Here is a 24,887-nt window from a genome sequence, read left to right as displayed (position 1 = left end):
GACATTATCCACAGTTTGAGGCTACACTGGTCTGGGCCAGAGGCACAGAGGACAGAGAAGCTGACTGCAGCGATCCCATTGTTTAGTGAAGCCTGGTTACTGTTCGCATGCATGTGGAATTTCCGCCCCCACCCCCGTTTGGCATTTCAGTATTTCAGCTGCTAGCCCCTTGGTTGCTCAGCTTGAGACAGGATGGGGGAGGGTGGTGGTTGTTTACGCAAACAGCCTTGACTTTTATATCCTATATCAGGGCTTCTCAAAAGTCTGGACCGAACGGCAAGTCAGTCTGGACCCAGCCCATGCCTCATGTTAAGAGTGCAATACATTATGAAGAGTAAATAGAGTATAAATATTCTATTGCTGCCGAGTTCATGCATTAACGTTGCACCCCCCGACCTCTGACATTGAATAAAAATCAGTTGCGGACCTTTGAGTAATAAGTTTGAGAACCCTTGTCCTATATTATACTCAAATAGAGTAGAGTAGCTATCGTAACAGTAGTTGTTTGTTTAGCCAGTGTTATCAATATCTGGGTGGCCTGAGAAGGTAACTTTTTTTTTCAATGACTTTTCTGCACAAATATGTCCTGTTCTGGATGTAATTGAAACTGACGTAATAGAAAACAATTTAATGCTGTGATACATGTTACTTATAAGTCTTATCTATGGTGTGTTTTTCCCAGAAAATGGACACCGCAGGGGCCAAAGTGCTGGAGACAGCAGAAGACATCCAGGAGCGCCGGCAGCAGGTGCTGGACCGCTACCGGCGTTTCAAGGACCTGTCGATTATGCGCCGGCAGAAGCTGGAGGACTCTTACCGCTTTCAGTTCTTCCGCCGTGACGCAGATGAGTTGGAGAAGTGGATCCAGGAGAAGCTGCAGATCGCCTCTGATGAGAACTACAAGGACCCCTCCAACCTGCAGGTTTGACAGCCTGGTTTCATTGTCTCTCTATGTATTCGAACCCTGCCAGACTGTTAGGTTGCCATTGGTACTGACCCCAGAATTCATAGTTGACAAGGTAGATAAGCTTTTGCTCATCTGTGTTTTGATGGTTTTGTAAGTCACTAGTCATATGCTCTGACTACAGCAGACTTGGTCATGATTTCTATATATTTTTAGGAGTTTATATATCTTATATGTCTGTTTTCTACTCCACAGGGTAAGCTGCAGAAACATCAGGCCTTTGAAGCTGAAGTTCAGGCCAACTCTGGGGCCATTGTCAAACTGGACGACACAGGAAACCTCATGATCACCGAGGGCCACTTCGCCTCTGAGACCATCCGAGTAAGACACATAATGTTGAACATGCTGTGTATTTATGGTGGGCTGGACTGTTAGATTGCATTATTATGGACAAACAGAAACTTCCAGGCACATTGAAACATGCAGATAAACCTCACCTAGTTTTGTTCCCTGGATATCTTGTTCCCTGTTAACCCCTTCCAACCAATTCAGTCCTACACGCCTTACCGGACACAACGGAGACCCATAGTTACAAGTCTCAATATGGCTGAGTATATAAAAGTAGGTGTTGAACTGCGGTGGATAACACGACGACTCTTGAGTGCAGTGAAAATTCTTCCACTTCCACCCTTTTTTCAGCCAGCTTTCCCCTTTTTTCATTCTGTTGTTAGGAAATGAACTAATATTTTTTATTGCATGTAGTGTGTTTCATACGGGAGTTACTTAGTATAGTAAGTATTTGTAAAACTTAAAAAGAAATCAAGTAAAGATTCAGAGGAGATTTATAATTGAACACAGAAGGGAAAAAAGTTATTTGGTAATATGTTGGATTAGAGATGTTTGCCTACTAGTCTTTTACCTTTTTTTACTTATTTTCACATTTCCTTTGAGCTTCCTCTCACCACCAACAAAAAAATTCCTCTCTCCTGTGCACTAGACTCGTCTGGAGGAGCTGCATCGCCTGTGGGACCTCTTGCTGCAGAGGACCAAGGAGAAGGGCATGCGTCTGCTGCAGGCCCAGAAACTGGTTCAGTACCTGCGTGAATGTGAAGATGCTCTGGACTGGATCAGTGATAAGGTAAGACTGGCACTGACCAAATTTTACAAAACAAGAAAAATGAAAAAATATTGGTGCCAGAGTGAACAAATAAATATTTTTATTTGTAATACTTATTTTTGTATTTGATAATTGAAAGTTACATCTTTCAGTTTTCTTCTGGCCATTTGTTAGAATATAGGAAGTAGTGTTTCTGTGTTTGTTCTTAAGCTTCTCTAACAGAAAAGGTGCCTGTATTTAGCTGTCCTCATTAAAAGGAAATGATCATTGGAATGAGAAGCTAAAAAGCTGGCCTGAGGCTTAATGTACCAATTAATTTGAATGAGGAATGAGTACAAGACTATTTTGGCAGGTAGCAAAACAACCAAAGGAGAACACTTAACTTCACCAGTAACTAATAAAGAAAACTAAGCAACTTAAAATTCAGTGCAAGGTCAGTGCACAAAGAATCTTGAAGTTGTGAGATTATCCAGTTCAGTTGGTAGTAGGAGGGATTAAAAGATGCCTGTTGCTCAAATATTACTCAAAGTTTATTATGTAGTGGTCCCAACTGTTGATGACCTTCTTCAAACCTTGTAAATTAAACACAATGGTTTATATGCCATTTTCTTCTTTAACCACATAAAAGCATAAAACTTTGTCTTGGAGTGTTCATGTTGTTGGTCCATGTCCACCTATAGGAGGCCATGGCCACCTCAGAGGAGCTGGGTCAGGACCTGGAGCATGTGGAGCTTCTGCAGAAGAAGTTTGAGGAGTTCCAGACAGACCTGGCAGCCCATGAGGAGCGCGTCAATGAGGTGAACCAGCTTGCAGCCAAGCTGATACAGGAAACCCACCCTGAGGCTGAGCTGATAGTTCGCAAGCAGGACGAGGTCAATGCCGCTTGGCAGCGCCTGAAGGGTCTGGCCCAGGCGAGGCAGGGCAAGCTGTTTGGAGCTGCTGAGGTGCAGCGCTTCAACAGGTAAACAGAATCAGAGCAACATCTGGACAGCTTTCACATTTTACATATGTATCAGTTAAAATATGGATGTTTTTTTTCTCTTTACTGATTTTGACAGTAAGTGATTGTGTATTGACAGTGTAAATATAAATCTGTTTGTTTGATTCTAACAACAGGGATGTGGATGAGACCATCAGTTGGATCAAGGAGAAGGAGCAGCTGATGGCCTCAGATGACTTTGGCCGTGACCTGGCCAGTGTGCAGGCTCTCCTGCGCAAACACGAGGGTCTGGAGAGAGACCTGGCTGCCCTGGAAGATAAGGCAAGAGGATGCTTTACAGATTATCCACACATATACAGAACAATCATAAAGTTACATAAAACTTGAAATTCTAACTTCTTATTTTCTCCTCCTCTTCTTTCAATCAGGTTAACACACTGGGCGGTGATGCAGAGCGTCTACAGCAAACACATCCCCAAAACGCCTCCCAGATCCACCTGAAGAAGGATGAACTCATCACCAACTGGGAGCAGATTCGCACTCTGGCTGCTGAGCGTCACGCTCGCCTGAACGACTCCTACCGGTAAAATACCAGACACTGCTTGGATAAACTGTCAGAAGTACTGCTATTTATTCATTATTTATGTATGAAATTATCAGGTGTTGAGGGCACACATTCTCTAAAGCAGTCTGAGACTTGGGAGGTTACATAAACAACTAATAGCTGTAGGATTTCACTTCTTTATCTGGTGATTTACTCAAAATGGAAACTTATTGACAGTATACAAGGCTTGTGGTGTTACATCAAAGAGCCACTCTGTTAAACATCTCTCCACAGAAGTCTGCTCACTCCTGCCCTCTTGTGACAATATCTTTCAGGCTGCAGCGTTTCACTGCAGACTTCAGGGATCTAACCAGCTGGGTGACAGAGATGAAGGCCCTGATCAACGCTGATGAACTGGCCAATGACGTAGCTGGAGCTGAGGCTCTGCTAGACCGCCACCAGGAGCATAAGGTAAATTCACCATGAAAACCATATTAGCTTTGACCTTTTTGAAAAGCTGAATACAAAATGAAATGCAACATGTACTTGACATTTGTGTTGAATAAGCAATGTAAGGTTGGTAAGTGTGTGTCTTCTGTGCTACACAGGGAGAGATTGATGCTCATGAGGACAGCTTCAGAGCCACTGATGAAGCTGGCCAGGCTCTGCTCAATACAGGACACTACGCCTCTGACGAGGTCAAGGAAAAGGTAGGACTGTCAGAGCTTTCAGATAGAGCTTTGTTTCTTTAGTGTAATGTTATCTTGCTGTATGGACACCATGTGCCATGTTTAAAATGTGTGTGTTGTGTGTAGCTGGGCATCCTTTCTGAGGAGAAGGAGTCTCTGCTGGAGTTGTGGGAGGTTCGCAGGCAGCAATATGAGCAGTGCATGGACCTGCAGCTCTTCTACAGAGATACTGAGCAAGTTGACAACTGGATGAGCAAACAAGAGGTAACCAACTAACATCAAGACCTCTCTTCAGGCTAGTAGATGTGATTTGTCAGTTTCTAATGTTGTCTGTTCACTGTATAGGCTTTCCTCCTGAATGAAGATCTTGGAGACTCCCTGGACAGTGTGGAGGCACTGCTGAAGAAACATGAGGACTTTGAGAAGTCACTCAGTGCCCAAGAAGAGAAGATCACTGTAAGTTACACTAGTTATCTACAAGAATATTTTTCAAGCTGTACAGTCACAGCCAGATTTGACTCTTTTCCTTCGTTTAACTTCCTTTCCTTGTACATCTCCAGGCCCTTGATGAGTTTGCTACCAAATTAATCCAGAACAATCACTATGCCAAAGAGGATGTGGCCACCCGCAGAGATGCTGTAAGTGCAGTACCTTAAATCATACTAGTTCTGACTGCTACAGCAGCTAGCATGATTTTGTTATTTCTTTCAGTGGAACTAAAAACATCTTCTTTTCCTGTGCACATCTCTAGCTGCTCAGCCGCCGCAACGCCCTGCACGAGCGCGCTCAGTCCCGTCGTGCTGCCTTGGAGGACTCTTTCCACCTGCAGCAGTTCTTCAGGGACTCAGACGAGCTCAAGAGCTGGATCAACGAGAAGATGAAGACTGCCACTGATGAGGCTTACAAGGTAGTTCATCAAAGAGTTTGAGATCTTGTTGTGCAGAGATGTGTCCTCCATTTTGAAATGTGTTTGTTCATCTATGCTCAGTGTTTCTGATTTCCCCATCCTCTAATCTGTGCTCCTCTGCTCTCCTCACAACAGGACCCCTCCAACCTGCAGGGCAAGGTGCAGAAACACCAGGCCTTCGAAGCGGAGCTGTCGGCTAACCAGAGCCGCATCGATGCCCTGCAGAAGTCTGGCCAGGAGCTGCTGGATGGGAAGCACTATGCCTCTGATGAGGTGGCTGGTCGCATGGAGGAGGTCAGCTCTCAGTGGAAGAAACTGCTGGAGGCCACTGATCTCAAAGGTACCAACTAAAAAAAAAAAGCAAACTGAAGACACTGTTGATGCAAAATGGATAAATTACAGAGTACAAATGTGAAGTTACTACTCAATATCAGTGTAGGATAAAGATTTCCTACTATTTTATCATAGGCATCAAGCTCCGTGAGGCCAACCAGCAGCAGCAGTTCAACAGGAACGTAGAGGACATTGAGCTGTGGCTGTATGAGGTTGAGGGTCACCTGGCTTCAGATGACTATGGAAAAGACCTGACCAGTGTCCAGAACCTGCAGAAGAAACATGCCCTGCTGGAGGCTGACGTGGCTGCTCACCAGGTACCCGACACTACCAGACAACCTTCATGAAGGCGTGCCTGAAACTAATGGATGCTTGTTGATGTTTTGTACACCGAAGTGTAATAGTAAATCCTTACGTGAATGTCTTCTCAGGACCGAATTGACGGCATAACAATCCAGGCTCGCCAGTTCCAAGAGGCTGGACACTTTGATGCAGACAACATCCGCAAGAAACAGGAGGCTTTGGTGGTTCGTTACGAAGGTCTGCGCGAGCCCATGGCTGCACGCAAGCAGAAACTGTCCGACTCTCTTCGGCTCCAGCAGCTGTTCAGAGACGTAGAGGATGAGGAGACTTGGATCCGTGAGAAAGAGCCCATCGCTGCCTCTACTAACAGAGGTAAAACTCAGGCCACTATATTGTACAAACTAGGCTCCAGTTTTTGCTCATGTGAAGAAAACACAGAAAGGAAGCAAAGATGAAGAATGTTTCTCTTGGTATCTTCCCCAGGCAAAGATCTGATTGGTGTCCAGAACCTACTGAAGAAGCACCAGGCCCTGCAGGCTGAGATCACCGGTCATGAGCCTCGCATTAAAGCCGTCACCCAGAAAGGAGAGGCCATGGTGGAGGAAGGTATATATTTAAATTCCTAAACCCTGTTTGCTATCTTAAATGAGATGATTGTGATATTAAGCAAGTGAACATTACATACCAACATCCATGTGTGGTTCTCAGGGCACTTTGCTGGTGAGGATGTGAAATCTAAGCTGGGTGAACTACATGGACGCTGGGACACGCTGAAGGCCAAGGCCTCCCAGAGGAGACAAGACCTGGAGGACTCTCTACAGGCTCAGCAGTACTTTGCCGATGCCAACGAGGCTGAGTCTTGGATGAGGGAGAAGGAGCCCATCGTTGGAAGCACAGACTACGGCAAAGACGAGGACTCTGCTGAGGTAGACGTTACATTTATTGCACAAACCTCTCTGTGACATATGCAGTTGTGCTGAATAGTTTGTCTTCTACAGGCTCTGCTGAAGAAGCACGAAGCCCTGATGTCTGACCTGAGTGCGTACGGCAGCAGCATCCAGGCCTTGAAGGAACAGGCCCAGTCCTGCAGGGTAAAACCTCAATCCTTCTTCACACCTCAACCCTGCACATATGCTTAGATCCACGAGAGGGGTTTTACTGAGTCATACAGCTCTGAATTCTAGATCTAGAATCAAATTATCTTTTGTTTAAGCAGAGAGTATAAATCAGTGACACATACTGTTTCATTGCAGCAACAAGTGGCACCAACTGATGATGAGACCGGGAAGGAGCTGGTCCTGGCTCTGTATGACTACCAGGAGAAGAGCCCCCGTGAAGTTACCATGAAGAAGGGCGACATCCTCACCCTGCTCAACAGCACCAACAAGGTACAGATAAAACCAGACTAAACTGACCTGACATTCAGCATGGAGAAGTGTAGCTCAAGCTGTTGAGGGTTAATGTTAGGGATGACATTGATTAGAGGAGACTGATTTTTCAGACTTTGATACACACAATACTTGTTCATAGTAACAGTTCAAGAAAAATGTAGAATATTGCCAGCTTCATCCTTTGAATTTTGCCACAGGAAACAGCCACACAGGAACTTTGCCTAAATAAAATACAGTCTAACATTAGCAAACTGATGGTTTAAATCAGAAGATATCTCATTAAAGAATAAGTAAGACTCTGACAAGAGTTTTTGATACTCATTACACACACTACAGAAAAACTATCTGATGTTAGATACCCAGTCCTATATAAATCGAAGCTCAATCCATTCTTGTATCATCAAGAACAGCTGCACTGTACACATTTTTAACAACAATTAACTAAAGATCAATTAAATAACATCACTTGATGATATTACTTTCTTTCCATCTGCTGCAGGACTGGTGGAAGGTGGAGGTCAATGATCGCCAGGGCTTTGTTCCTGCTGCTTATGTGAAGAAACTGGACCCCACCCAGTCCTCTTCCAGGGAAAACCTGCTGGATGAACACGGCAGCATCGCACTGCGCCAAGACCAGATCGACAATCAGTAAGAAAGCCACTCCACCTCCTCAGTTTACAACTGAACGTACTTAACTAACTCATCTCTCCTTTTCAACTAGATTTATTTAACTATTCCTCCTAAGTGCTCTGTTTTTAAAACTTTCTTTTTTTTAACTTCCTTTACAACTCTAACTAATGACCTTGCCCGTGGCCTCTTTCTCTGTCTCCTCTGCTATCCTTGCTCTACTTAACAACTAAATCTCGCTGTGCATTCGCCTCGCCTTGCCATCGTGCAGGCTTGTTACCAAGGAGGCCTGCAGCGTGTCTGTGCGCATGAAGCAGGTGGAAGAGCTGTGAGTAGGAACCCGTGTCCCTCTGCGTGTTCTTGTGATCGTGATAAACCGCTAAACATCATCAACAGTTTTACATCCTTTCCCCACCCCAAAACTCTGAAAAAAAAAAAAAACCCATGTTCTGTGACACTGCATCTACTTCACCCTCGTCTTCTATTCAGCACAGGGATAGAAGTAACTTTGATGTAAACCCTCCACATCCTTTTCATCCCAGACTGGATGTTCATTTATCATTTTCCTCTTTTTTTTTTTTTTACTGTCTGAAATTCTGTCTTATGTATCACGGGCCATAAAGTGCCATGTCATAAGATGTCCTGTTCTGCACATATTGGACTCTGATTCATTTTAGTGATAGGTTTACCTCATATTCCAAGGCTCAAGTGCTAGTCAGAGAAATTAGCTCATACATTGGCCTGGTAACATTTGTTCAACCTATTCTGTAGAAGCACCTATAGATAAACCATGTAGGTTATAATAGTTGATGTATAGTGACTTCTCAGGGCTTTCCCTAGGAAATTGGTTAGCTTAAGTGGTAATCTGTCATGATTAATTACTTATCAATGTAGTTATTAGATGGCAGATTTGTGTGATGTGGCGCCACTGTGTGTTTTCTCTGAAGGCTCGAAGATCTCCTTCAGATATGTTTTGGGGACATATAAAATACTCTGCTTTGAACAATAATTTATGTCTGATGTAGCTTTTTTCCATCTGTTCATTTTCCCCTTCTTTAAAAAACCAGAAACTATGAATATGTAAATATTAGTCATTTTATAAGATGTCCCCTACTTCACTGTAAAGTCCATTATTGGCTCCAAACTAGTTGTGATTTGACAAAATCATGTCATACATACATGTGTTAAACTCAAACAAGCTGTACATACATTATTCTGCACAGTGAAGCTCAAACATCCAACAACTAGCAAAATTTATTTGAGTGGAGGGGCTTTAATATTTCACAAAAATATATTGATTTCTTCTGATGTTAGCAGAGACAGTGTTAGCATCAGGCTAGGTGGAACGCTTCCATTTTGAACACTGAGGGGAACCCTGCTTCTGCTTGCAAGGCATGTGTGGTCACAGTTGGGCATCACATCAACATACACTTATAACAGTGTTTGGCTGGACCCCAAACCTGCCTGGAAAAATATTTCTAATTATTGTTTAGGGACTGTGAAATAAGTTTTAGACCAGATTCCCTCATTCAAAAATACAGGTGATTTCAGTGACTGGTTAACAAAAATAATGTTTAATGTATTAGAGCTTATAACACAAAAAGCTTGAAAAATGTTATAAATGTCAATTGACTAATGGATTCAGCCCTGCAGGAGTGAGTTTGTTGTTTTGATCTTGAGATCAGTTTTTAGCAGAGAAATATGATCACAAAGAAAAATTTAAAGGAGCAGATTCTGTAAAAAATGACTCACTTTTAATCTGTAGAGAAGGACCAGAGTATGAAAGGACACATTAAATGATTTGATGGTTGCAACTTGTGAGTAAAAGCTGGTTCATGCTGTTCATTCAAAGTGTTCATGGAATAATCGTTTTCGACCATCATTTAAAAGTCATTTTTTTTACATTTAAAATTCATAAAGCTCATAAATCAGTTACACAGCAAGGCTTCCTTCTCATGTTCTATGTGTGTAATCTCTCGACACCCAGCATGTCAGTGTTTCTCCAGTGACTAACTCTTCCAGCGGTTCCCTAACGTGATGCTTCCTGTTACCTCCTTTTTCAAGATACGGCACCCTGTTAGAGCTGGGAGAGAAACGCAAGGACATGCTGGAGAAGAGCTGCAAGAAGTTCATGTTGTTCAGGGAGGCCAACGAGCTGCAGCAATGGATCAATGAGAAGGAGGGCGCCCTCACTAACGAAGAGATGGGCTCTGACCTGGAGCAGGTCGAGGTCCTGCAGAAGAAGTTTGACGACTTCCAGAAGGTAATGTCTCTCAATCTCACATTCCTGTAGACTCAGTGCGCCAATGTGGCTCCAATACTCCCCATATTTAGCATTCATAAGCAGTGTATAAACATTGAATAAATGGTTTATAACACACTGTAATGTAGTGCTTATAGTCTGTAGTATATAGTGCTTATAAATGTTAAATAGAGGGACTTACAGTTAAGTGTTACCATGTCATTTGATTGAAATTGGCTGAACTAGCTGTACATTTTGGTCCATTGTTATACAAAACCCAATCAGTAGAATTGATTGTATTCTTTAGTCATAACCAGTTTGTATGTATGGAACATGATCATTAGCTTCCAACTGGTGTTTCCTAACTGGTACTTGGATGTTCCAACACATGTTTCTGCTTGTTTCTCCTGAATTACATTTCAAGCTGCTGTGTGTATTGTTGAGATTGTTTGTACATGATCTAGATCATGTCTCACATAAAGCCTCTGATGTTCTTCTTTTTTTTTTTTTTTTGCACTCCAGGACCTGAAGGCCAACGAGTCTCGTCTGAGGGACATCAACAAAGTGGCGTCTGAGCTGGAGTCTGAAGGCCTCATGGCTGAGGAGGCCCCCATGATGCAGGCTCAGGTCAGTTCCTCCTCACTGGATCTGTCGGATCACACATATGAGCCATCTTTCATGTTTCAGCTACAATTTAATGTTGATCCTGTTTTTTTTTCCATTTGCAGCAACAAGAGCTGCTTGGCTCTGCTCCTGGCAAGGTTGTAAGCATTTCTCTCATTTCTATAACATTATGCATGATGTTTAAGAAACAGTTCTAACGTCACAACAGTGTCATTTATTCATACCAACATCACGCCTTTGTTTTTGTTTTTTTTAATAGGATGAAGCTGATTCCAAGACTGCATCTCCATGGAAGGTAAACTTCATCTAACACTGTTTAATCTGTTTCCAGAATATTCATCCAAACATTTTTTGTAAAATGTATCAACTGCAAAGACTTGACAGCCTGTCAGTCTTGATCTGATACTGTAACTGTGCATGCCTGTTCAGCATTGGGTTTGACACTGGTGTGTGTGGAATTAACTGAAATCATGCCCAATAATGTCATAATGTTATGTTACTGGCATGGGGCGTAATGTTACATGTCCTCATGGAATATGATTAGACATTGACGAGACGGCCTGGGAGTCTTTTTATATCCCTTGAATGTTAAATGACGTCTCAAGATGTCTTAATCGTTTACAAATCTCTTGTTTGATTCATCATAATCCAGTGTTGGTCGGTCGGGTCTGCTATAGTCATGGTTGCAGTGCTTACAATGTCCTGACTGGTGTAAAGTCTTGGTAGAAGACCAAGACCAACCCTGAGAGTTTCCATAACACTTGACTGGTGTGGTGTTTTTCTGTTTTTGTCCTTCCTTTTTCCCTCCTCCTTCCTTCCATGTTATTTTTTTCACCTTCAACTGTAGAATATACGCTTGGCTGTTCAAACAACGGCTAACTTTAATACTATCAAGGTAAGATTAACTAGTCCACCCTCGACCTCATTTTGAATCGTTCCTCCTCTTGATCCAGTGTCGTGCATCGTGATCAGAAAACTAACCCCATCGTCCGTCATGGTTTCCTTTTTGATGTCACATGATCTGTCTCTGCCTGTCCTCTGAAACCTGACTCTAGAGTTTGGAGTGTTCAGTCTTATTCGGTTCCATCCAGTTTCCCGCAGCTTTTGTCCGTCCTGTTATTGTCCCTCGGTTGCTGTATGTAGTATGAATGATTGCCGGCATACTACATGAGTCCTCAGCATCTTTTAGTAGATCCTGAATATTTTCTTTGTTCTTGTGCTGTGTGATGTTCTTCCCATGCATCCATCTGTTGCAACTCTCCCTCATCATCCAGCTTCCTTTGTTTGTCCATGACTGTCTGTGTCCATCAAACAGACATCAAGCACAAACTTTGCAAATACACTCACATATATTACATTATATTTGCATGGTTAGAAGTCAAATATGTTTATTTAGTGTTCCTCCAAGTTTATCTGACATTGATGCCATTTAATCCCAATTTCTCTACACATTTATAATCTTACACATGTGTATTGATCACTCGAGCCCCTCTTTGATTGAGGGTGTCTTTAGTTCACAAATAATCGCACATTTTAACGCCAAAATTAGAACACACAAGCAGAAGGAATGAGCAAATTCTGTGAAGAGTGTAGAGTGCTGGTTTAATACTGATTTCATGTACAGGAGCTGAATAATCGCTGGCGGTCCCTGCAGCAGCTGGCTGAAGAAAGGAGCAACATGCTGGGCAGTGCCCACGAGGTGCAGAGGTTCCACAGGTAGGAAAACACACATGTAGTATCTGCAACATTACCTAGTGGTTTTTGGAAGGTCTGATTCAAAGCTCACTCTCATCTGTGACAGTTATTAAAGCATTACAATTCAAATATAGGTAAGAATGGTGGAGTGATGCTGGAAACCAGCAACAGCCATGACAGTCAAAAAAAAAACTAATAACCAAATCTACATTTGGATTTGAGAGAATTTAAAGCTGACATAGTTACAAGTTAGCCTGGTTGCAGCCCTCAGTGATTCAAACAGGTCTGTTGTTCTCATGGACAGCTGCTAGCTGGAGGAAACAATTGACCAATCAGAGGTTTGTACGTGAGATTACAAATGGGGACATCATCTTCCTACATCCTTGAAAAATAGCATCAGGTTAGATCAGACCATTAGACACTTTAAATACCTGGTCATACCAGAGCAGGAAGAATGGAAACCTTATCCTGACTAGTAATAGAAACTGGCATAGACACTTGAAGTGTTGAATACATTGTTTGTGTTGTGATGTTTTGCAGAAAGGAAAGAAACACTGATAAAGTGTGAAATCCTCGGTCCTTCTCACAGCTTACTCGCACACAAGAACACGTTCTTATCACTGTTGATCACAGAGTGATTTGAGCAAAGTTGTCTTTCTCCTCAGGGATGCTGATGAAACTAAAGAGTGGATTGAGGAGAAGAACCAGGCCCTCAACACTGACAACTACGGTCACGACTTGGCCAGTGTCCAAGCTCTGCAGCGCAAACATGAAGGCTTTGAGAGAGACCTGGCGGCCCTGGGTGACAAGGTCAGATTGGCTTTTAGTCATTTATATGAGATTTTAGCTGATCTACAACCAAATCTCTAGCAAAAATGTTTATCTGATGAAGCTGTTGCTAATTTTTTCTAATCCTTGCCTAGGTGAACTCCCTTGGGGAGACAGCGGAGCGTCTGATCCAGTCCCACCCTGAAGCGGTGGACGACATCCAGGAGAAATGCACTGAGCTGAACACTGCCTGGAGCAGCCTGGTGGGACGTGCCGACCAACGCAAAGACAAGCTTGGCAACTCTCACGACCTGCAGCGCTTCCTCTCTGACTTCAGGTGAGACGAGAACTGCCACCGGATGTCACTGGGTTAGATTTGTTGTTCAGTTGAAGAACTGGATTGAAAGTGAGGTGTAGCTATTTAGGAAAATACCACAGTGAGTCAAATAGATGCAGTTAAGATGTGTGTAGTGAACAATGTGGTATGAACTGTAACTCTTCATCTGTACACAGAGATCTGATGTCCTGGATCAATGGAATTCGAGGACTGGTGTCCTCAGAGGAGCTGGCCAAAGATGTGACCGGAGCCGAGGCCCTTCTGGAAAGACACCAGGTACTGAATTCCTTCCCTCTGTTATATGATGTACAGTACTGTAAACGTCAGCACAAGTTAGTGCACATCTAAACACTCCCCACCCATCTTTCTTTCCTTGTCCATCTTTCCAGGAACACCGCACTGAGATCGACGCTCGTGCTGGTACCTTCCAGGCCTTTGAACAGTTCGGTCAGCAGCTGCTAGCACGAGGCCACTATGCCAGTCCCGAGATTCAGCAGAAACTGGAGGCTCTAGACCGTGAGCGTGCCGACCTGGAGAAGGCCTGGGTGCAGCGCCGCATGATGTTGGACCAGTGCCTTGAGCTCCAGGTAATGAAGTGCTAAGCCATGAGATGACCAGTTAGAAACGGTTATTACATAGTCACTGACAGCTGCCCGTGTCTCTCCACAGCTCTTCAACAGGGACTGTGAACAGGCTGAGAACTGGATGGCAGCTCGTGAAGCCTTCCTGGCCAGTGACGACAAGGGAGACTCCCTGGACAGCGTGGAGGCCCTCATCAAGAAACACGAAGACTTTGATAAAGCCATTAACGTGCAGGTCAGTGAGATGTTTCAGAGCTCAGTGAAAGCTTTGAAAACTGATGGCTGGCGGTGTTCTGTGAATTATTAAATGTTTGCCTTGCTGTACAGGAGGAGAAGATTGCTGCTCTGCAGTCCTTTGCTGACCAGCTGATTGGAGCTGATCATTACGCCAAACCTGAGATCTTCAATCGCCGCAACGAAGTGCTCGACAGGTAAGAAACGTTTGCATATTTAAACTACATATGCTTGTGTTTGAGCTTTCTTTTAAACGCTACACTATGATTTTTGAAAGGTGGCGTCGACTGAAGGCCCAGATGATCGAAAAGCGTTCTAAACTGGGTGAATCCCAGACCCTGCAGCAGTTCAGCCGGGATGTGGACGAGATAGAAGCCTGGATCAGCGAAAAGCTGCAGACTGCAACTGATGAGTCCTACAAGGACCCGACCAACATCCAGGTACACGTTTGTCTTCTCCTAGCATGGACCTAACCTACACAATTTAATAGCAGTGCAGTTAATGTGAAAGCAGTGCATGGGATCCCTCCAGAAGTGTGATCCAGTGAATAGAAAAGACCCTTTCTTCGCAGTTTCTTTGTCTGAGAAATATTCGAAGAAAAGTTCAGGGAAAAGAAGTTAAGAGAATATAAATTCTCACAAATTGTAACCCTGTAAGTGGTTAAACCAAAAGATAACAAAGTGTCATCCTAAATTAAAACTGCTAATCTGTTTTGTCTTGTTATATTGACGATAACTCTTCTTTAATTGTGTGAAATCCCTCCCTGTGTCCTGTCTGAAGTGAGACTGAATTTTTCTCTCACTGTCTTTATTTTTTTATAGCTGTCCAAGCTGCTGGTAAGTTTGAGTAGTGTGTCAGCTAACTAACAACCGAGCAGGTTATCCTCCATGTGTCCACGTCCTTGCTGTGTGTCTAGATACGACGTAGAACAAGCATTCCGTCCATCTTGAGTTTGTCCCTCATCAGCACTGTTGAGTGCCAGCTTCTTTTCCACTTGGGTTTTAATTTAGTTCATTTAAAAAAAAAAAAGAAAAAATATTTTTATCATTTCTGTGTTCATGTTTGTATTTTATTCTAGGTTTGTTTTTGTCATCGAAGGCTACTAGTTGTTGGGTGTGGCTTCCATTTTTATTTTTTTAATTCTGGTGGGGTCATCTTGAAAATTGCTTCAGATGTTTAATTCCTTCATTAATTCTACAGGCAAAACAAATCAAATTTACCTTGAAATGAAACTGAGAAGACTTCATATTTCTAATGATAGTGGTGTGGAGCTGAAACAGAAGCAGTCCTTGCTCCTTAATTGAATCGGATGTAAAAAGACAATATTTACTTGAGCCAGCTGAGAGGGAAGAAGAAATATAAATAGATACAAACATGAAGCAACTTTTGAAGTGACTCTTCCTTCAGTAAGTTTTCTCAAAGTCAGCTGTGTTGCAGATGTTTCCATTTTGTGTTCTTCATTCGTTTGTCATGTGTCTGTCCATGTCCAACACATTGTCTGCCATAGTCGGCGTCCTGTGTTCAATTTTTAATGTTTTTTAATATATAATTTTCAGCTACAAACACAAAATTTTTTACACACATTAATATAAGCCTCAGAATGCTTAAGATAAAAGGTTGATGAAAAAGCTTGACATTCATTTCAGCTTTTGCACTGAATGTAAGTATGAGAGCTTTGCTAGTTTTGCAGTCTTAATTGACGTCTCTCAATTGAAGAAGGGTTGTGAACATGTGCGCCATAGAGCGGGAGGTTCTCATGCTGTGTCCGTATTCCCTCCTGCTTCTGTCAGAGTAAACACCAGAAGCATCAGGCGTTCGAGGCCGAGCTGCACGCCAACGCAGACCGAATCCGCGGGGTCATCGATACCGGTAACGCCCTGATCCAGAGAGGAGCCTGTGCTGGCAGCGAGGATGCGGTCAAGGTATACTCATCATGTCTGTATACTGTGTTTGAGTTAGAATAGAATACAAGTTTATTATTTCCACTAAAATATCTAGAATATTGACAGACTTATCCTTTAATGGGGTTCTAATAAAAATGAGTAAGGCAGCATGGGATAATAATCTTATAACCAATCCTATGGTAATAGGCTATAGGTAAGAGAGATGTTCTTATATGATGGTAATGATTTATACATTTGAAATGTTAGTTTTCTGTTGATGGATCGTGCTTCTTGATTTTATTGAAAATGAAGAGGCCTTCTAGCTTTCTACAATGTATGTGTGAGAACATTATCGTAACTGCAGCAGTGTTGTGAAGTGAAAACAACTTTATTCAAACGGGACTTTTCTGTTTCTCAGGTGCGCCTCAACGCTCTGGATGAACAGTGGCAGTTCCTCGTCAACAAATCTGCAGAAAAGAGCCAGAAACTGAAAGAAGCCAACAAGCAGCAGAACTTCAATACGGGCATCAAGGACTTTGACTTCTGGCTCTCTGAGGTGACGATCTCCATGCCAGATAGAAACACAGATACACAGATGATCACAATCATCTCAAAGACTGACACATGTTGTTGTTTCTCAGGTGGAAGCCCTTCTCGCCTCTGAGGATTATGGTAAAGATCTGGCATCAGTCAACAACCTTCTGAAGAAACACCAGCTGCTGGAGGCTGATATTTCTGCCCATGAGGTACGCAGCTCGTTATCACACGAATAACTCCGCATGGGGTCAGCTGCAACACCGGAGTACATTTGTCAATTTTCAACTCACTGTCACAAATGACAGAATACATAGCAAGGCAAAAGGTCTAGTTGGTAACAAAAAAAGAGTTAGAAGTAAAACAAGGAAATCTATTCAGTTGTGACAAGACCCTCTGACCCCGCTCTTCCTCCCTGCAGGATCGTCTGAAGGATCTGAACGGCCAGGCTGACAGCCTGATGGCCAGCAACGCCTTCGACACCTCGCAGGTGAAGGACAAGCGCGATGCCGTCAACGGCCGCTTCACCAAGATCAAGAGCATGGCAGCCGGCCGCCGCGCTAAACTCAACGAGTCCCACCGCCTGCATCAGTTCTTCAGGGACCTGGATGATGAAGAGTCTTGGATCAAGTAAGAGAGCTCCCTCGGTTCATGAAGGGAATCAATAGTGGAGATGAACGTCTATATTTATCTCTCTGTCTTTATTTATGGCAAGACACTTAAAAGTACACATTTGTGCTCTGACCTCACACAGAGAAAAGAAATTGCTTGTGAGTTCGGAAGACTACGGACGTGATTTGACAGGAGTACAGAATCTGAGGAAGAAACACAAGAGGCTGGAGGCCGAGCTGGGAGCCCATGAGCCGGCCATTCAGGTACAGGAGTCATCTGTTCATCATATATAGCCTTTTGTAGATTATGTCAGACGGTCTAATTGTAACCGAATAATTCAACATTTTGGAAAATGTATTTACTTTCATTCTGAAAGTTAGATGAGAAGTGTGTGAAATCAGGACGTGGTTAGCTTAGTGTAGCATAAAGACTGGGAGCAGGGAGAAATAGGTACTAAAAGACTTTACTGTTGGAAGATACTCACTTGATTTGACTTACTCTGACTGCTGAAGCCTTATATTAACTGACCAGTATGAACAGGAGGAATAATTACAGCAAGCTAAACCTGCTTTGTGAACCTCAAGGTGATGGTAGGTGTATTTTTCCACTTTTGACAGAGCCAAGCTAGCTGTTTCCCCCCTGCTTCCAGTCCTTATGCTAAGCTAGGTTATGTGACACAGACACACAGTATCAATCTTATCACAGCAGAGAAAGAAAGAAAGGACATTTCCCTAAATGATGAACCGCCAATACTTCACATGTCTCATTTGAGGCAGCTATCAGAGCTCTAAATAGATTATACAAATGCTGATTATACTGGTATATGTCCTGCAAACCCGTCTGTAAATGAAATGACGATACAATAGCATTTTATTACTCTGACTTTGATATGCAGTGATCAGATCTTTGTTCTGTGTGCTCTCAGTCGGTGCTGGACACTGGGAAGAAGCTGTCTGATGACAACACCATCGGTCAGGAGGAGATCCAGCAGAGGCTTGCCCAGTTTGTCGACCACTGGAAGGAACTCAAAGACTTATCTGGAGCAAGGTAAGCCTGCTGTGATACACACTCAGTCTGCCAGACAGGTGCAGCCCAGGACACAAGCACACAGATAGAAACAGGAGTGTAAATGTGTATGTTTGCTTCCAGGGGACAGAGACTGGAGGAGTCGCTGGAGTACCAGCAGTTTGTGGCGAACGTGGAAGAAGAAGAAGCTTGGATTAATGAGAAGTTGAATCTAGTGGGAAGCGAAGACTATGGAGACACACTGGCTGCTGTGCAGGTGCTTTGCCGTTGCAGACAACAGAACTCTACATTCCATTACATAAAATCAGTGTTTTTAGACCGTAGTAAGTGATGATGAGTTTCAAGAAAACCTGTCTTCCCCTCAGGGCTTGCTGAAAAAACATGAAGCATTCGAGACCGACTTCACCGTGCACAGAGACAGAGTCAACGATGTGTGCGCTAACGGAGAGGAGCTTATCAAGAAGGTACCAACTCTCTAGCATGAAGAGAAACGTTTTTGTCAAAGCGGTGAAACAATCATCTACGTCCATTTGTGCAGAATGTCAACAGAATCAAAGCATTGAAACGATCTGTATGCTTCCAACAGAACAACCATCACGTGGACAACATCAGTGCCAAGATGTCGGCCCTGCGAGGTAAAGTGTCTGAGCTGGAGAGGGCAGCAGCTCAGAGGAAGGCCAAGCTGGATGAAAACTCAGCATTCCTGCAGTTCAACTGGAAGGCTGACGTGGTGGAGTCCTGGATCGGTATGAATACATTAAGACCTCCGTCCTCATTTTCAGTACAAGCAGTCTCAGTCCAAAACAAGACATCGACAAATGCCACATACCTCATACATACCTTCAGTCCTCCACAGACTAAAATCTTACTGCTACAATATATTCACTCCAAAGAATACATACATACTGTAAGGGTTTTGTATTTTTATTTGAAGCAAATGGTGATGTAATTAATGCTTAATAAAAACTACTAGGGTGGCTTTTCAACTCTTTGGTCATTGAGAAATATCTAAACCTCTGGATGTGCTTTGTGTTTAGGTGAGAAAGAGAACAGCCTGAAGACTGATGACTACGGCAGAGACTTGTCCTCTGTGCAGACCCTGCTCACCAAGCAGGTACTGCCTCCTCCTAAACACTGTTCTACATTACCTCTGTATACTGTTACTCTCTCCACTGACTGTCTTTTTCTCTCTGTGTCTGTTCGCAGGAGACATTTGATGCCGGTCTCCAGGCCTTCCAGCAGGAGGGCATCACCAACATCACGGCTCTCAAAGACCAGCTGCTGGCTGCCAAGCACGTCCAATCGAAAGCCATCGAAGCTCGTCATGCTGCCTTGATGAAGCGCTGGAACCAGCTGCTGTCCAACTCAGCCGCTCGCAAGAAGAAGCTTCTGGAGGCTCAAGAGCACTTCAGAAAGGTAAAGAGGCCTGAGGAGGGTCTTGTGTTGATGGGGTATTTTTGTTTAAAACTCTGATATGATAGAGTCCAACATACGAGCTAACATACAACTGAATCAAAGCATTTTCAGTAAATTGAACCTGTTTTTAAGGATCACATCTTCTCTCCACTCACCCCAGGTTGAGGACTTGTTCCTGACATTCGCCAAGAAGGCGTCGGCTTTCAACAGTTGGTTTGAGAACGCAGAGGAGGATCTGACGGACCCTGTGAGGTGCAACTCTCTGGAGGAGATCAGGGCGCTGCGTGAAGCCCACGAGGCCTTCCGCTCCTCGCTGAGCTCTGCTCAGGCAGACTTCAACCAGCTAGCCGAACTGGACCAGCAGATCAAGAGCTACCAGGTGGTGTCTAACCCCTACACCTGGTTCACCATGGAGGCCCTGGAGGAGACCTGGAGGAACCTGCAGAAGATCATCAAGGTCGCCACATTGAAGATTATATATACATAGTCTGCTAGTGTGCTCCTTCACTTTCAACTGTGAACCAGACACACCTTTCTGCCCCCAGCCAACATACAACATGTTCTGTCTGTCTGTAGGAGCGAGAGCTGGAGCTGCAGAAGGAGCAGAGGAGGCAGGAGGAAAACGACAAGTTGCGTCAGGAGTTTGCACAGCACGCCAACGCTTTCCACCAGTGGCTGCAGGAGACCAGGTAGAGGATGGCGTTCTTCCAGCTGAGGCTTTATAAGCCTGGGTTGAGGTTTTACAGTCTGTCAGCTCTGCTTTCAAACAGTTAGAACATTAAGAACAATCATTTCAGCCCAGGTGCTCAGCATGAATATTGTGTTTTGAAAATGAAAACATCTAAGTTGCACCATGGTCTGTAGCTGCATGCACGCTGTGTTTTTAGCACACTGCTGTTCACTGAATAAGTCCTGATGCAGATGTGTGGCGGTGTTCTCTGCAGTGTTTGTGTGTCTGTAAAGCCCTGGCCCTGGTCACACCAGTGTTTCACACATAGACTGTAAAAAACATGGACATAGTCACCACAACATCACCCATTGGTTTATGAACTGCTGTTTTGAAGCCTCGAGTTTAGTAATTTGACCGTCGCCATGTTTGATTTTTGGAGCCAGAAGTGACTATATGTGACTTTAATTGCGATAGTACTAATGCTAATGCTAATTTCCGCTAGTGAAAACCTAAAACCTTAAAACAAAATGTACTTACTGAAAAAACTGAACAGCCGACTCCTTAGAAGACTTTTTAGGCGACCAAAATGTTGCAATTAACTTTCATGAACTGAAAACACACTGAGATAGCAGCAGCTATGCCTATACTGTGTGAATCTGGGGTTACACCATGGTTACATTACGTTATCAACGTTGCCCTAGTAGCGACTTATCAATCACAAGGTACCATTTTCTCATTTTTCTCATAGATTTCCATACAATCTGACTTATTTTTGCAACCAGTGCAGTCGCCCCCTGCTGGCCATTAGAGACAATGCAGGTTTAAGTCACTTCCGCATTGGCTTCACTTTTCAAATAGGGAGCTACCTGCTTCGTTTCAAACTCGAACATTTTGTTGTAAATTCAGTTCATTCTAATGGAATCAGTGGATTTCCTACCAGAGTGAAGAATCCGCACAAGTTTTTTGCTTGAAGTTCAACTTCTGTGAACTTTGACAGGTAAATTTGAATTTCATCTCGACTAGAGATGAAGGGACGGAGAGTCAGAGACATGCTCACAAACTGTTGTACACTGAAGTAAAGGAACAGTAATGCAATTGCTGCGGTCAGTTGCTGCAGATCTTCTAACTCAACGGAACATTTCAAAAATGCAAAATGAATGAAGGTGACTTCCTGGTGTGACCACAGCTTAAGCTCAGCACAAAGCATGCTCAGTGTCTTCTCACAGTAGAACACAGCTCGTTCCACACCAGGGTTTCAGCTTGTTGTTGTGTTGTTTGCAGTGAGCACTGTGTCGTTGCCTCATGTTGTTAACATGTTGTTTTCTCTCTCTCTCTGTCCCTCCCCTTTCTCCTCTCGACTGCTTCCTCGCTGATGCTTGGGATTACTCTAATCAGGACATATCTGCTGGATGGGTTAATATCACTTTTTCTCTTTACATGTCTGAGTGTATGATCAAATGTGTGTGCTTGTGAAAAGTGTGCAGGTTATGATGATGAAAACAGATGTGTGATCTCACAGGTGGGTGTTTTTTAAATGATCAAGCTTTGTAGGACCAGTTAAAACCATGTGTTGACTATTCTCCCTTGATGTAGATGATGTTATTCCCTGTTTTCCCTCCATTTTTTTGTCTGCTGTTTAATCTCTGGTCCTCCCTCCTCCTCCCCCCCACCCTCTCTTTGAATAGCATAGCCTATCGACGGGTTATCTGTGTCTATCAGTACCAAGTTGCTGATGATCTGTCTGGAAGGTCAACCTCTCTCAAGCCTCGTTCTGGTTTCTTTTGTTTTTTCCTGACCCATGCAGTGCCCTCAGGGCCGTGTGATCTCATGCACTGTAGTCTAAAAGACACCATGTGGAGCTCTGGTGTGCTCAGTACCATCCTGCTGTACTAACCTCCACTCAGTCCTCCAACACAACCCACCCACCAGGCTTCAGTCAGCACCCTTTCAGCCAGTGGACTGGCTATTTGTCACCTTGTTTACTGAGTGTACTGCAGGGATGGAAACCGCAACTTATTGGCTTCTCTTGTACACAGACACACAGAGAGAAGTAGTATTTTTTTATGCAGCTTTTAGTGCATTTTCCTGCATGTGTGCAGTGACTTCAGGGTGCACTCGCCATGCATCTTCTGACTCATGTACATGTACCAATGCTCTGCTGCAGTTTCCAGTCCTGTGTGCAGTAGCCCTAACCCTTGCATGGTTTGGGTTACCAGTAGATTTCTGGCATGAATGCAGTTCCACTCTGTGGCAGTTAAGACTGCATCACTGTCAAATGAAGATAATTTAGTTACTATATTCACATGCCAAATGATACACCCGAGAACCAATTAATTTCACACTTCCAAACACTATACTAGAGCTGCCGCGGTATTGATTTCTTCCTTATCACACAAATTATTAGCAAAGCCATTCATACCGTTGCAGTAACCGCCATTAAAAAAAAACATTTAAACCTCCTTCAACACATCATTCTTTATGTCAAGCCTGAGAGAATAACTAATGTCCTGTAATCACTTGAGCCGCTCACTCAGCGGTGATCAGCTCGACTCATGATACGATAGCGTTAACACAGTAATGCAGTAACCGCAGCAGCTCTACACTATACAAGAGCTAACCGTAGTTAATACAGGTGTCACTGGAAACACTGGATGTTGTAGAGAATGTAAGTATTCCTAATACCAGTGTGTGTGTATGTGAGTGTGAGTGAGTTGTAGTGGTTTTCCAGAACTGTGCTGCTTCCTTTCTAACAGCAGTTTCTGTTGGCGTCAGGTCATGTATGGTGGAAGAGTCTGGCACACTGGAGTCCCAGTTGGAGGCCACCAAGGTAAATATGAATGTTAACACTGCTGCTAGAGGTGAGCGTCTGGACTCGAACATAGCACAAGCAAATCAAAAATGTGTGTGTGTGTGTGTGTGTGTGTGTAGCGTAAGCACCAGGAGATCCGGGCCATGCGCAGCCAGCTGAAGAAGATTGAAGACTTGGGTGCAGCTATGGAGGAAGCATTGATCTTAGACAACAAGTACACAGAGCACAGTACAGTGGGCCTGGCCCAGCAGTGGGACCAACTGGACCAGCTGGGAATGAGGATGCAGCACAACTTGGAGCAACAGATACAGGCCAGGTACACATTAACACACTTAATAGTTACGTGATGTTGGCAGAGTTGGTCTGGAACACTTTAATCTCATGTTTGTCCCTCTTCCTCTCTCAGGAACACCACTGGAGTGACAGAGGAGGCTCTGAAGGAGTTCAGCATGATGTTCAAGTAAGTGGTTTTCACCAGACTTCAGCTTGAGATGTTTGCGTGTCCCATCACATCCTCATCTACGACTGTTTATTTGCAGGCACTTCGACAAGGAGAAGTCCGGTCGTCTGAACCACCAGGAGTTCAAGTCGTGTCTGCGCTCGCTGGGTTACGACCTGCCCATGGTGGAAGAAGGCGAACCCGATCCTGAGTTTGAATCCATACTCGACACTGTGGATCCCAACAGGTTTGTCACATAGTTTAAAACATTACACTGAGTGTGTTTACATGCGTTAAAGTAGCCAGTTTACTCCAAGAAACGGACAACACGGCTAACATGCACTGTAGTAACCAGATAACGCAGAGGTGTTCAGCACAGGCGTATATTACAAACCTGGTAACCAGGAGAAATGCAGGAGAAGTCTAGCTGGTGAAATCAGATGTTTTGTTAAGATGACATGTAAGACATCACCTAACTGGAGAAAGCTGACTGCAACCTGCTTACTTGAGTGCATATTAACACACTGATAATGTGTAAATTTGAACAGCTGACTAACTGTGAGGAATCTTTTGCAGGGATGGCAACGTGTCGTTGCAGGAGTACATGGCGTTCATGATCAGCCGCGAGACAGAGAACGTCAAGTCCAGCGAGGAGATAGAGAGCGCCTTCAGAGCTCTCAGCACCGAGAACAAACCCTACGTGACTAAAGAAGAGCTCTATCAGGTCCGATGTGTTCCCTGCTCACTGTCTGGTTTGTGTTTCAATGTGAAATCTGCATGTAGGTCTAACTGTTACCTTCTTTCTTTCAGAACCTGACCAAGGAGCAGGCGGACTACTGCCTCTCACACATGAAGCCCTACCTCGACAGCAAGGGCCGCGAGCTGCCATCAGCTTTCGACTTTGTCGAATTCACCCGCTCGCTCTTCGTCAACTGATCCCTCGCCCACCAGTGACCAATCGGGATGCGTTTTTCCCCACACACACACTTTAACACGAACACACGGCTGAAACTGCATGACTGTGACACTGGGAATACTCACTAATAACAACTATCTGTACTATTTATCTTGCTCTACCCTTAACTCTGTGTGCTTCTCATGATAGCATAGTGGATCTGTCTGCATTTGAATGTGATTGTTTTAGCTGTTTTAGCTTGTGCTTTCGATGAATTTAAGAACCTAATAGTAACAATAATGTTGGAACACCTTAACAACTGCAGTGTGCTTTAATAAACGCTACTGGTTAGAACTGGAAACCTCTA

At 43.8% G+C, this 24,887-nt stretch overlaps 1 protein-coding gene across 5 annotated transcripts; it reads left to right on the top strand.

Annotated features, from left to right (window-relative positions):
- Window positions 1-664: 664 nt before the first annotated feature.
- Window positions 665-24,881, top strand: sptan1 (spectrin alpha, non-erythrocytic 1). Of its 5 annotated transcripts, none has more exons than XM_044334078.1 (55): window positions 665-922; window positions 1,160-1,285; window positions 1,902-2,042; window positions 2,702-2,982; window positions 3,138-3,282; window positions 3,390-3,544; window positions 3,841-3,976; window positions 4,114-4,215; window positions 4,321-4,458; window positions 4,540-4,650; window positions 4,755-4,832; window positions 4,946-5,101; window positions 5,237-5,441; window positions 5,570-5,751; window positions 5,866-6,109; window positions 6,221-6,343; window positions 6,446-6,663; window positions 6,736-6,828; window positions 6,991-7,125; window positions 7,628-7,776; window positions 9,820-10,018; window positions 10,520-10,624; window positions 10,726-10,758; window positions 10,881-10,916; window positions 11,469-11,516; window positions 12,246-12,337; window positions 12,982-13,126; window positions 13,240-13,421; window positions 13,598-13,697; window positions 13,811-14,008; window positions 14,091-14,237; window positions 14,330-14,433; window positions 14,514-14,676; window positions 15,058-15,072; window positions 16,027-16,158; window positions 16,538-16,675; window positions 16,761-16,865; window positions 17,075-17,283; window positions 17,408-17,528; window positions 18,191-18,312; window positions 18,415-18,547; window positions 18,657-18,755; window positions 18,878-19,037; window positions 19,329-19,405; window positions 19,498-19,707; window positions 19,868-20,164; window positions 20,284-20,396; window positions 21,773-21,790; window positions 22,063-22,125; window positions 23,150-23,204; window positions 23,306-23,502; window positions 23,593-23,646; window positions 23,726-23,872; window positions 24,202-24,349; window positions 24,436-24,881. In XM_044334078.1, the coding sequence occupies exons 1-55, from the start codon at window positions 665-667 to the stop codon at window positions 24,559-24,561; spliced, it is 7,467 nt and encodes a 2,488-aa protein (XP_044190013.1). In that variant the 3' UTR covers window positions 24,562-24,881. The 5 variants fall into 5 exon arrangements, with proteins under 5 accessions (XP_044190013.1, XP_044190012.1, XP_044190015.1 ...); XM_044334077.1 differs by having other exon boundaries at window positions 10,726-10,761; XM_044334080.1 differs by lacking the exon at window positions 22,063-22,125.
- The last annotated feature ends 6 nt before the right edge of the window (window positions 24,882-24,887 follow it).

The sequence above is a fragment of the Thunnus albacares genome, chromosome 18, assembly GCF_914725855.1.
Source record: "Thunnus albacares chromosome 18, fThuAlb1.1, whole genome shotgun sequence".
In the NCBI taxonomy this organism is placed as follows: Eukaryota; Metazoa; Chordata; class Actinopteri; order Scombriformes; family Scombridae; genus Thunnus; species Thunnus albacares.
The sequence above is the reverse complement of the archived record's forward strand: the minus strand, read 5'-3'. Positions and strand labels throughout refer to the sequence as shown.